This window comes from Sorex araneus, chromosome 6, assembly GCF_027595985.1.
Source record: "Sorex araneus isolate mSorAra2 chromosome 6, mSorAra2.pri, whole genome shotgun sequence".
NCBI classification, from domain to species: domain Eukaryota; kingdom Metazoa; phylum Chordata; class Mammalia; order Eulipotyphla; family Soricidae; genus Sorex; species Sorex araneus.
The window spans coordinates 23,663,816-23,677,313 of record NC_073307.1 but is presented as its reverse complement, the minus strand read 5'-3'; the positions used below and the strand labels follow the sequence as shown (position 1 = coordinate 23,677,313).

Sequence of the window (13,498 nt, the reverse complement as noted above, 5' to 3'; positions counted from 1 at the left end):
CTAACCACGGCAGGAAGAGCCAAGCCCAGGCCACAGGGAAACCAAACAGGCGGCCGGGCAGAGCAGCCGGTGCTCCAGCCCTGAGTCACACCGTGTCTGCCCTCAGGGCTGGCACCCGCGGGCAAAGACTCACCAGAAGGCAAAAGCTGACCTGAAAAATGAGTCCTCTGTTCAGAGCCATTTGGCAAAATCCTACCCATTTGTTTTTAATGCCCACTCTGAGCTACTTTAAGCTACTAAGACGGTACCCTACTTACATCTTGCTATTGCTTCAATACTGGCACTTTTTTGTCCAAAATATCAAGTGTAATAATCACAAAAGGAGTATTTTAAATTTTTTAAAAGCTTATCCATTAACATCCATCAATAGAAAACAGGTTAAATAACCTATGAAGCAGCAGATAAAAATAAAATATAACTAATTTATCCAGACAAGGGCCCAGAAAAAACTCCAACATTGTCCTTCAAATCAAATAAAATATAATGAATGCTTCTATTTGGATAAGTTTAAAATGCTTCCACAGTTCTAGGAAGACAGCTCAAAGGGCTGCTGTGATGTTTCGCATGCAGGACAACTGGGTTCCATCCCTGGCTGTGCCGCAAGCATGGCCAGGAGCAACCCCAAGCAGCATGCCTGAAGGAGCGCCTGGTGCCACTGTGAGGCCTACAGATGAAAACACAAATCAGGGGCTGGAGAGACAGTACGGTACGTAAAGCACTTGCTTTGCATGCAGCCAACAGAGGTTTAATCCTCTTAGTGCCACCAGGAGTGATCCCTGAGCACAAAGCCAGGAGTAAGCCTTGAGCACCACCAGATGTGCCTCAAAAACAAACAAAAACCCCAAAACATCCTGTTTATAAACAGGATCTTTGCAGATAAACAAAGAATACATTAGCTATTCCATGTGTGTGTATGTGTGTGTGCATATGTGTGCCTGTGTGTGTGCACATGTGTGTGTGTGTGTGTATGTATATACAACAGGATTCCTATGATAGTCTACCTGTGCCCTTTAAAGAGAGGACCTGGAGAAAGACTGACTTTGAATTTTCTATTTCTGTGTCCTGTTTACATTTTTTAAATCATGGGCATATGCTGCTTTTATTCAATATAGTCTCTACTATTTCTTAAATCAAGGCAGAGAAAAGTATCTGCTAACACAGCAAGATGCTATGAATATACTGGTAATTTTTGTGAGCAGAAAAGCAAACATTTATGATAAAAATTATCAGAAAATATGCAATTAGAGTTTATTCATCTATAAATTAGAAAAATAAAAATACTTCTACAGTGAAGTAGTCCAAATTAGATGCCACTGAAATGAGCAGACCTAGGCCAGCACATGACAAGCACTGAGAAATGGCAGATCTTCTGCCACTACTAGCACCACCAACAGCGTAATTATTTTTTCTTTTTGGGTCACACCAGTGATGCACAGGGGTTACTCCTGGCTCTGCACTCAGAAATTACTCCTGGCGGTACTCAGGGGACCATATGGGATGTTGGGAATTGAACCCGGGTCAGCCGTGTGCAAGGCAAACGCCCTACCCTGCTGTGCTATTGCTCCAGCCCCAACAGCATAATTTTTTGGTGCCAAATTATTGGAGGCAATAATTTCATAAGACAATCCTCACAGTTGGAAGTGTAAGCCAGAGATCTCTGAGCAGAGCTAGCAAAACTGTAGTTTCAGTTCCCCTGCCTTTCAGTAACAGTCACAGGTATTTCTGTAATGAACTGTAACAGAACCAGCACCAAAAATAAAGACAGAAAAAGGAAAAAATTCCTTGGTCTAAGAAAACAGAAATTCAGAGGCAAAGCAAATTCAGGGGAGTCAGGGATGCGGGTGGTGGTGGGCAGGATGGCATGGACAGGCCTGCCTGAGCATCTGGATCCAGGGAAACCCAAACCAAAAGCTCTGAAAACAGACTTCCTGCTCCCCAAGTGCACGCAGTGGTGGTGGGAATCGCAGAGGTGGCCCAGGAAGCCTCTTCCTTTACCAGGTCTCAGAGCCAAGACTCTACTGTGGGTGGCGGCACAGGGAGGGAGGTCCCAGAGCACAGCCCTGCTGCTTGCACAGAATGCTCCCACCCCTCCACCCTATCCCCAAGCCATCCAGGAAGCAGGGCAGGGTGGATCCAAATCAGAGAGAGAACAGGCCAAGGACTGCTCAGTTCCGAAGTGTTGGCTGCCTTAACCCTTTGTTCTGGCTCTGGAAGCTTCTGCATCTTTGTTGGCTTAAAACATCTCCTAAAGCAAAGCATGGACCCAAGGAAGCCGTGATCTCAGGGAAGACACCCAAGCGGGCACCCATATCTCCCACTGACAGTGGGGCAAGGCTCTGTCTCAGAGACAACGTGGCAGGGTGTCAGCTTCCACCTGCATCAGCAGGCAGGAGACTAAGAAAACAATGCAGGTGGGAGGAAGCCCAGGCCCTCGGCTCTGACCTTCTCTAAGCACTGCACACCTTACTTTCATGCTCTTCCTCTACTGTCTTCCCATCATGGTCTGTCCACTTGTGCATCACCGTGCCACATTTTTATCATCCCATGCCTTGGAAACAGGACTTCCTGCTGTCACAGTAGAGGAGGCAAAGAGAGCCGGCCAGAGGATAGCCACAGGCTTGCAGGGAGGAGTCCCCGTCTGAAGCCAGAGAAACAAGCCAGACAAAGAGGCGGCTCGCGCATGCAGACCCTGTCTCCCCAGGGCAGGAAGGGGGTATCCACATCCCTCCCGCCCACTGCAGTCCCACTCCAGCAGATGCCCGGCCATCTGGCTGCACTCTGCATGCCCGGAGCCGCTGACTAGGAGGCACGATCTTCAGACACACACTTCCTGTGGACAATGACTTGGTTACTGTCTCATGGGGCTACCTGTGTCCAAGCAGGCCTAGAAGTAGCAGGACAGAAATAATGGTCAAAGTTCCAGCTTGGAGCCACACTGCCAGGCTCTGGCTCTGAGTCTCTGCCTCTGTCGCTACCAGCTGCATTGCCCCAACAAGTTACTTCACCTCCCCATGCCTCCATTTCCTCAGCTGTGGTGCGCTCCCACAGAGAGGATGCATGGAAAATGCGTATTAGCACAGGACAACTCAGTAAATGCTGGCAGAGTGTGAACTGGGCACAAACACATCCATGCACGCTGACAGAATCTGGCCACCCAGCCCACATCAGAACCAGGGGACACGAAGGTGGCAGTGTATTCTCGACTGCCTTCTCACTACCCGGGCATAGGTGAAAAGGATAAATGAAGAAAATACAGATTTTGAAGATTGGGGAAAGCCCGACTGAAAGAACAGGGAGCCTGCACTGAAGGCAGGAGTCGGGAGATGCACTGAGCCTCAGACGATCGTGTGGCCAAGTACAGAAAATGAGGTGTATGCTGTGTGCAGGCGGGCACGCATGGGCATTCAGAAGCTGAGCACTGGGGGATGCAGGGGTGGGGGGGTGCGGGCAGGGGAGGCAGAACTCTTACATCTGAGCACTCTCCCTCTGACCCAGCACTAGCAGATGTGGACGAACGGGCTAAACATGAGCCTGGGCCAAGCTCCTCTGAAGCCAAGGCTGGGCTCGAGCTCCGGAAAGCGGCCTGCCACAGGCTCGGTGGGAGTCTCTCTGATCGGGGAGACAAAGGGCCCCCTGAGAAAACATGGAAAGGCAATGGGGTGGAAGGGGCCCGAGGAGGCCAGCAGAGAGACAGGAGAGTCAGGGAAGGCAGAATTCAGTCGGCTGCACCCAACACCTGCCCCAAATGTCTCACTGCCGAGACCCTGTTCACAACTGTTCCCACTTAGGTCCTCACAAACAGAGCTGTGGGTGGAAGCGACCGTGCAGGATCGTGGGCCTGGGGCTTGAGCACGGGGGAGCAGCCAGGTGGGCAGTCACTGGCTGACACGAGACACGGAGCAGAGTCACAGTCGTAACAACAGCGAACATCTGAGCAAGGACCAAAAGAAGGCACTTTACTGAAAGGGAAGGAGGCAGCTGTGACTGAATGCACCGATGAAAATTAAAAGGCCCATTTCCTAGGTCACTAATGATCTTCCTCCTCAGGTTGGAACACATAGCAATGAAGGTTTCTCCCCAGCTGCACACTGGGGACCGAACGGTCCCTTCCCCTCCATGTCCCTCTAAACCCCCTTAAATGACAGGATGACAAGGACTATTGGGATGAATGTCTCTAAGGAAAATAAAGTAAAATCAACAGATATTCTGATTTGCTGGGTTAGAGAGATAGTACAGGGGTTATGGCACTTTCACATATGCATCGCCCCCCAGTTCTATCCCTGGCACTATATATGGTCCCTGAGCACTTCCAGGAGTGATCCCTGAGCCCATATCCAGGACTAATTCCTCTGCACCACTGGGTGTGCCCTCCCCACCTGCAAAAAACAATTAAAAAGTTGATGGTAGTGACACAGTATAAAAGAGAATTAACTGCCCTTTTTGACGTGGAGAAAAAATAATACCTGTAAATAACCTTGCCAGTTGTAGAAATTATATGAGGGGACTTATATGAGAAGGCTAAAGAGAGGGCAAACATGTATACATGCGAGGGGATAAGCTCTAAGAGTCAACATCTCCTCTGTATGAAGCAAAGCATGCCAAAAAGTAACCCCCAAATAATGGTATTGCACATTGAAACTAACCCCCAAATAATGATACTGCATATTATTGAGACTAACTCCCAATAAGGGCACTTCACAATATTTAAGTTGAGATAAAGAGCAGATACGGCAGCTTTTAGCTGAATCAGAACATTTTAACTCCTGTAGAATTTAAAGAGAGCACAATCCTTGGTATGAAAAGGCAGACTGGAGAACTCTTGCCACATAATAAAAAAACCTGATTTTGGGAGTCATGTCCATGAAAGAGGGCTCTAAGAATACTTCACTATGAAAGATGTTTTGGGGCTAGGGAGATGGCTCAAAGGATATGGGCATTTGCACACGGGACACTCTATCCCTGACACCACAAGGGCCCTAAGGCACTGTTCATTCAGGTGTAGCCCAAAATCCACCAAGGGGAAAGAAAGAAGCAGTATTGCACCTTGTTATAATATAGCTGGAAACAAAGGGTGTCATGTTAAATGAGCTCAGTCAGGAGAAAGACATGAATATAAAGAAACAAGCAAGGGAACAATGTTCAATGAAAACAAATCTTTCAACTGATGACAGAACTGAGGGTGCCAAGCGGTGGTGGGGGGAGGGGCGGGGCAGGGTTGGGTCCTAAGGACAGTGGTGGAGGAATATGAGCACCTTTGATGTGCTGCGACTGGTGTGGAGTGACTGAACCCCTAAAACTTATATAAACAGTTACACTCTTATAAATGTCGCCACCGCTAAAAAAAAATAAAATGAAATAAATAAATCATGTCCACAGAACACTTTGATCAAAACAGTAATTCTTAAACAACAGGAAAGATTTATTTCAAGACACAGCTCAATTTACTCTTCCCCCACAGAGTCCTCTCAGATCTTGTCTGTGAAAATTACTGTCTGGACGACTCATCTGCCAATTAATCACCTTCCACTTGGCAAGGAGCTGAACGTGTCTCTTGTTAATTATCTTTCCACCTGTGTCTCGTCTCCCTGGCTAAATTATAACTGCTGCACAGCACAGCGCCATCCCCATCATCTTGGAGAAGTGCGCGCAGACCCGGTGATTAAGCCCACCCCAGTGCAACCTCTCCTTACCTGCGTAAGCGTTAGCCTGCTGCAGAAGGTCGGTGCAGGTGTGCACGTCAGCAAAGGCGCGGATGCCCAGACAGTTGGTGGGGTGCAGCTGGGACTGCAGGAAGTCACAGCAGTTCTGCCGAACATCCATGAGCTGTAGCAAGCTGGCGGCAGGAAGCAGCACCTGGAGAAGGCAGTGAAAACAGCCTCTGAATGGCGCCTGCGTGGACAGGCCTCGCCTCTCCACAGCGCCCCACTCAGGACCCTGCCCCATGAGTGTCTCTGCAGTGCCTGCAAGCAGGACCACATTTTGTGGCTGGGCCCAAGCATGCGCTCCAGCTGGGGTCCCACTCCTCTCCACTGTGCCCTCCCCTCCCGCCCACAAACCGTTCCTCTCTAAGCCCAGAGCCCAGCAGCACCTCCTGGTGGCGCTCCAAGGTCCACATGCAGCAGCAGGGTCGGCGACTTGCGAGGCAAGCACCTTAGCCCCTGTGCCAGCTGTCCGAGGGAGCAAGCCCATGAAGCTGCTTTTGAAAAACAAGACCCTCAGGAACTGTTGGTACCCACACCTCACTCCCCCTCCAAATGATGTGCTGAAGCCCAAACCCCCCAAGTAGCTGCATTTGAGACTGGCCACGTGAGGAGTTAATGAGGTTGCCAGAGGCTGGAGGGTGGGCGTCCTTGCTAGAACAGGAAGAGACACCAGGGCTCTCTGCCAGGTGGGACTTGGAGAGGGCGACCCGAGGGTGGGGAAGAGCAACATGGGACTCGGAACTTCCAAATGATGAGAAAATTCATTTCCGGGGGTCTAAGCCCGAGCTTTCAACAGTGGGTCACAGCCCCATTGGGTGAGAGGTTGAAATATTTTTAAAATTTGTGTTAAATTTCCTCATGATTTATTATCAGCAAGAGCTTGATTTGTGTGCCTGTTTCATGCTCCTCCCGAGCCAGGGTAGTATAAAAATTATCGCTGGCAAGGAGGGGCTGTAAGTGTGGAAAGTTCATGAAGCCCACGGAGCCCCCACACTGTGCTGTTGTCCGGGCATTTGGCTGGTCTGAGGTTTGGACTCATACCCAGTGGTGCTGAGGGATCAGAATGGAGGGTCAGTTTCAGGGGGCGTGGGATTATGTGATGCCAGGGACCAAACCTTCCCACAGAGCATGCACTCCCGTCCCTTGAGCGTCTTTCTGGTCCCCAACCAACCTGCAGTACTTTGTTGTGGTTGCCCAAGTCAACAGAGTCACTTGGTTCTCTGACTTGGCCTCACACCAGAATCATCTAGAGAATTCCAGTAAAACCTCCGAAGGTTCAAACTCCACAGAAATGGGGTGTGACCCAGAGGAGTGTCTGAAGGGGCTCCAAGGTATGGACGAGCCTGAGAGCCAAGGCCGGCGCTGCTGTCCTTATGCAGAAAGGCCCTTAGCTGACTTCCTGCTTGCTGGTGCCTGCATCGAGTCGCAGAGACCTTAGCGATGGCCAAGGGCTCGGGGACTCAGTGGTCATCCGGACAGGCAGGCCTGCGCCGCTTACAGAATTCGGAATCTACTGGAACAGGAGGGCCACCTGCCAATCCCAGGGGCCCTGGCAGTCCCACTGGCAACAGGTAGGGGGAAAGAGCACTTCGAGTGCATTCTCAGAGAGGACTGAGTTTCCTTTGCAAAGGTCACAGGACACATGAGATTTACACTGTATTTTGGAAGGCAGGAATAGGCACAAATGTTTTTCCGAAAAGCCAGAGAAAACTGGCTGCAGCAGGCCTGATGAGCCTTCCCTGCCAGCCCGGTGCAGGCTCCCCGGACGCTCCCTGAGCTGCTGGCACCCGCCCCCTGAGCCACTCTCACAAGATGCCAAGGCCTGGCTCTGCCTCCCTCGCCACTTTCCAGAAAGAAATGTAGGAATCTAAAAACCTGAGGGGGACAGTTTTCAAGCTGCTTTACCCCCAGCATCTATTTCACCCCCCAACAACCCAAAGTCCTGGGCCTCTGTTCTCTTGCACCCCCTGACTCTGAGAGAGTCCGGGCAGCCGGGCTCCGCCTGTTCCTACCACACACAGCTTGCCCAGGAAGACACGGGCCGGGCATGCACTGGCTTTCTGCATTCAGGGAACTACTACTACTGACAGTAATAATAATAGTCTTTGAGTAATTCACATTCCGGACATGAGCTCCTCAAACAGCTCTCAGCCCTCAACCTTGGCCGCCTTCATTTCCATATGCTCAGGCCAAAAACTGCCCACAGCCATCCTCAGGCCTGCCCCCCACCACATGGATAAGGGGCCATCCCTGTCAGCCTGGCAGAGAGCTTCCCCAGAACACCAAATGTGTGGCTGGTCACCTGCCAGTACAGCGGCAGACCACTGTACCCCAAACCCGCACTCGGCAGTCAGGCCCCAGAGCTAGACATCTGGTCTCAACAAGGAATGTTCTTCTAGCTCCAGGCATTAACTTTTCCCTCACTGCAGCTTCGTTCTAGAAAATGTTTCTCTGCTTCCTCCACCACCATCTTTCCTCCACTACCCTTATGTCCACAACAGGATAGTAGTAAGTTAGCACTGTATCCTTGGTATTTTCGGAACCACTGAAAATTCCAGAGAAGGACAAAAATTAAAATCACTGACTTTGGAGAGTTTCAGACTGTGAGTGACCCCAGTCAGGCTCCAAATCGAACCCGAGCCCCAGCCACCAAGTGCCTCGGTCCCCACTAAGCGGCCATTAACAGTGAAACTCAATTAACCTGTGAGCTTGCTCAGGCTGGCCGAGCAGATGCCAGGAGCAGATTAGTCTCTGCCTGCTTAGTTAACTGCAGAACTATTAACCATCCCGCTGAACACATACCAGGAACGGAAGGCCGTGTTCCAAACCCCCAAATGACCTCCAGCTATGCACCCAAGAGGGACGCAGGCTGGCCCACCTTGCTGGGTTGCTGAAGACTCCTCATTCCTGGCAAACCGGGGTATTGCTCCCCAGTGTGGACCAGGAACAACAAACCAGTCCCCAGGGAAAGGCCTGGACGAGAGGATTAAGGAAACACTGTCCAGGACACACTGGCCAGTCCCCCCAGAGCCGGGTGGGAGGAGAGGCCACAGCCAGGAGCCTTGGCAGAGAGAGCGGCTCCCGCACCCCCAGCCAGGTCAGGCACACACCCCTCCGCCATCTCAGCAAGGCCACACTGGCATCCTTTGGTCTAGCTTCCCAAGCTTATGACAGACAAGCAGCCAGAGAAATAAAGTAAGAAATACCTCCCGAACACCTGACACTTTCAGCTGGTAAAACCTCTGCATAGAACTATGCACCCTGGGTAGTTCTTTCAGCCTCCCTGCCGTTCACAAAGCCCGCTTAGTAGGCAGAGATGTCCACCTCCCCACGCCCCCATCCTGTTCGGGCCCACTCCTAACCCAAAGAGTTCCAAGCTCTGTTCCAAAAATGAAAGGGGCTGGTGGTTTCTCCCATGGTTCCCTCCCCCTCTTTGATCTCCCACTGCGAACAGGAATGAGTCAAAGGCCCTTTTCTGCCCACTGCCTGCTTCGGACAGGAAGGTGGGAAGTGAAGACCAAGAAGTCCGGGTGCGTGTGGGGCTGTGAAACACCCCCTGTTCAAACTCTGAGCCTCAGGGACAGACCCCGGGGGACTCTGGGAGGCGGGAATGAGAGGAACAAAACAGAAATACCCACAGACCAAGGAGAAAAAGGACAAAACATCCCTAAGGTGGCAGGCTCGCTTCCCTCTCTGAATCAACAAGGGCTCGGAGAGGATTTCCCCTTCTCTTATCTGCCTGCAGCTGCTCACCCCAGCAGCAGCAGTGACCAGAGTACCAGGCAAAGGCCACGCTCCCCCGGGGCCCAGCCTCGGAAGCCAGACTGGTGGGCCCTGGGCAGAGGAGGCTGCAATCAGAGGAGGGAACCCGCTCGTGGATGGAAGATCATCTGAAGTCCCCACGCTTTCCCCCTCCTCTTGCCACGTCAGTATTATGATATTTGGAAAACAAATACAGAAACGACCCTCAGCAAAGCGTTACTCCCTCCAGCTTAGAAAAAAATAATGGTGCTGGTGGGGGGGAGGGGGGTCTGTGGAGGCCGGGATTTTTTTTTTCTCTCCCTCGGATAGCATGAAAACACAGCAGAGGATATCCCGTCACAGCGTTTGTTTCCTTTCAGAAAAACAAAAGGAAGTGCCCTGCTTCAGAAAGCGCCCACTCCTGGAATCTCAGCACCGGACTGCCCCAGCCTCTGCCCCCACCACACATGGAGGGCCTCGCTGCCAGCCAGAACCAGGGCTTTAGCCAACTGTGCTAAAGCAAGGTGAGAGGAGGAGGGGAGGGAGAAGGGCGGGGAGATGAGCAAAACACTAGGGAACTAACACTGATTAAAAGTGACACAGAATTTTGACTTCTCCACTTGTCAGTCGTATGACTGAGAATAAATTACTTGACCTCCCTCATCTCTGATTCCTCAACAACAAAATAAAAATTAAACTTATATAGTCATCTTTATTTTGGCTTTTTGGGTCCCACCCAGCAATGCTCAGGGGTTACTCCTGGCTCCGCACTCAGGAATTACTCCTGGTGGTGCTCAGGGAACCATATGGGATGCCGGGTTCGAACCCAGGTTGGCTGTGTGCCCTCCCCACTGTACATACTATTACTCCAGCCTGTGAGTTGACATGGTCTTAAGGCATGTTGTGCAGGGCTGGTGAGATAATAGTTAAAGCAGTTCACAGTAGTGATTGTTACATAGTTAACTTTTTTCCTTATATCAGTTCAATTTTTCCATCTTGCTATATACTGGAGGTTGAACACAAGACCTTCTCTTATGAGTTCAGGCCAGGTCCAGCCCTTCCGTTTTCATTTTTATTAATTATTATAAGATAAAGCCAAGATTCTGATCACTCACTTGTCAGGAAACTTGAGTTTACCACACCACAAGGCACAGTGACGGTGAGAGAGACGGCTTCGTCGACCAGGTCTTCTGGTGGCTGACAGGTTCCTTAGACCCTCTGAGTATCAGGTTTTTTCAAACAAAAACAGAGGATCCTGATAGAACCTTCCACTTGTGCGAATGAGAACTGACTTGTTTTTCCCAAAATGCGTGTAAAGTGGCTGACATGCATTTAGCATGTGGCGAGTGTACAAAGGGTCCATTTTGCCAAATACTGCTGTCCCTCAACCTCATCAAAGGGTGACCCAGTCTCTCCAAAGGCCTGTGATGGGGAAGAGATGAAGGGTACCACTCCATCCTCTTAACCAAATGCATCCAAAACTAGTCTCGAGCCTATCCCTAAAGCTCTCAGGAGGATCCAAGGCCTCGTGCTTACCACCTCTGGGCACCAATCGTTCCATAGACATAACCAGTCCTACCTTCACACCTTACAGAGAGGCTCTTAGACACTGAAACTTGAAGGAAAAAGATGCAAAGGTTACCAGGTCCTCAAACAGTGTTCCTGCCTCCCATGTTGGCAGCATCTCTTTCCTCTTATCAGGGTTACAATGAAATAATATGTCAAAAATTTATTTGCGGACCTGCTAAATTGTCTTAGATTTTTGTGAGTCAGATCCTTATTCAGACTCTCTTTCTTCCATCTTTCTCTGGTTTTTTCACCCTGACCAATCCACAGTTTCAATGGGGAAAACAAAGAGAAAGGCATCATTAATAGACCTTATTGCCGGGCCAAAGCAATCGTACAGCAAGGTAGGGCATTCACTTTGCACATGGCTGACCTGGGTTCAATCCCCAGCAAAAAGCAAAGCAAACAAACAAAACAAAGTAAGTTGACTTCTAGCATTTTTCATTAGAGTTACCAAGAACATAATTTTTATTGTAGATCTCTATGTTTACATAAATCTTAAAAGCACCTATGAATTCAGGAGCCAGAGCAACAGTTCAGTGGGCAGGGCACTTGCCTTGCATGCAGATGACCTCGGTTCCATCCCCAGAACCTTATATGTTCCCCCAAGCCCTACTAGGAGTAATCCCTGAGCTCAGAACCAGGAATAAGTTCTGAGCACCAGGTGTAGCTCCAAAACAAACCGAAACAGCACTTATGAACTCAAATATGATAATCATCATGCAATTGAAATTTTTTCAACATATGCACTTAACACTCATTTTATACTATTAGTTTGCACTTACTCTTACTGTTACTGCCCAAAAGTCATTGAGTTATTGAAATTCTTCTACTAGACCTAAAGTGTAACCATTCCATTGCCTGTTCATTCTGGCTAGAAAGTACTAGAAACAAAATGAAATGGCTCTGTACTCCACTGTGTACAAAACAGACCTTGACATTAAAAGGGCAGGAGGAGGATTAGACCAGGTCACTGTAGAAACTATATAATCTAAGAGGCAGTGTTGCAGACCCTTGACCTGCATGAACTTTGACTCCTTATGGGTAACCTCACACCCATCTAACTCCCACTCACCTGGAGCCTTCAGCTCGAATCCTCTCTCCTTGCTATTCTCTCTGAGTGAACACCATGTTCCTTTCCTTTAACACATGGATGCTGGCACCATATTTGTGTTTCTTTCGATATGGTGGTTTGATTTATAAATCCTACTTTCTTTTAATAAATACAAATTAGATGTTGATATTATCAATAAGTAAATTAATTTTCAACCAGATACAATTTTTCTATTTACCAAACTAATTTAACAAACTATTGGATATATTTGGTGGTATAGTCTGGTCCACGTGGCATCAGAGTGTAAGCCATGGGATTAGACACTGTCTCACAGGACATCCAAGGGTGAGCCTCCAAGACCGTCACAGGACTATACTGGATGTGTGCACAGAAACTGCTTGTGTGTTTATCTGACTGAGCATCTGTCTTTACCCCCAGAAGACAGACTCCCTCTGACAGACAACAGCTCACTCTGCTCACTATTATAATCTTACTATCCCATGGGTGACCCAAACAGAAGAGACTTGAGCCTTTGGAATGAATGAAACTCGGTGATCAAGGCGGTCTCCCAAATGCCTCCGACATCCTAGGAAAGGGGATGGTGATATGTGCATAATGGATGTGACCAGCTGCAAGGGAAGAGGACGCCTGCAGTTCCGAAGCATGGACAGAACCCGAGAGCACTGTGGTAAGCGAAGAAAGCCAGAGGGAGGAGAATTCTGCTTTTCACTCACCAATAGAGAAACAAAACAAAATAAGGCTAGTTATGAAACTGAGATTTTCATAACTGACATGCCCACCCCCTAGGCAGTGGGGCCTAGGGGGTGGGCATGTCAGGGGGATAAAGGTAACCTAAGGATCACAATGGAAGTCTCAGGCCCTTCAGTGATGGTGAGGTGCAGTAACATATTCACCAAAACCATAAATGTTAACACTATTATAGCCCTGTTACCTCAACTACAATAACATTTTTAAAAAATGAAAGGAATGGGAGTGTTCTGGACATGGGAAACAGTTATGTTGGTCACTACAGCAGTGTCTGCCCCACAAATTACAAAGTAAAATTTTACTTTTAGAAAAGAAAAAACCTTGCACAACATGTAATTCCCACCCTGGTAAGTACTAAGATCTTAAAGGACAAGAAATCGTGTACTCTGTATCGGTGGTTAGTGCTAAGATTTTTAGGTAACACTGTAGTACTGTCATCCCATTGTTCATTGATTTGCTCCAGCGCACAACAGTAACGTCTCCATTGTGAGATTTGTTGTTACTGTTTTGGGCATATCAAATACACCATGGGTAGCTTGCCAGGCTCTGCCATGCGAGTGGAAAACTCTTGGTAGCTTGCCGGGTTCTCTGAGAGGGATGGAAGAATTGAACCCGGGTTGGCCACATGTAAGGCAAATGCCCTACCTGCTGTGCTATCACTCCACCT

General features: G+C 49.1%; 1 protein-coding gene across 2 annotated transcripts in view; it reads right to left on the bottom strand.

Moving 5' to 3' along the window:
- KLHL3 (kelch like family member 3) overlaps positions 1-13,498 on the bottom strand; it is a 129,674-nt gene that overhangs the window by 57,951 nt on the left and 58,225 nt on the right. For both annotated transcript variants that reach the window (XM_004609887.3, XM_055141530.1), the window contains one exon: positions 5,691-5,853. In XM_004609887.3, coding sequence (XP_004609944.1) covers positions 5,691-5,853 — 163 coding nt within the window. The remainder of the gene's footprint in view (positions 1-5,690; positions 5,854-13,498) is intronic.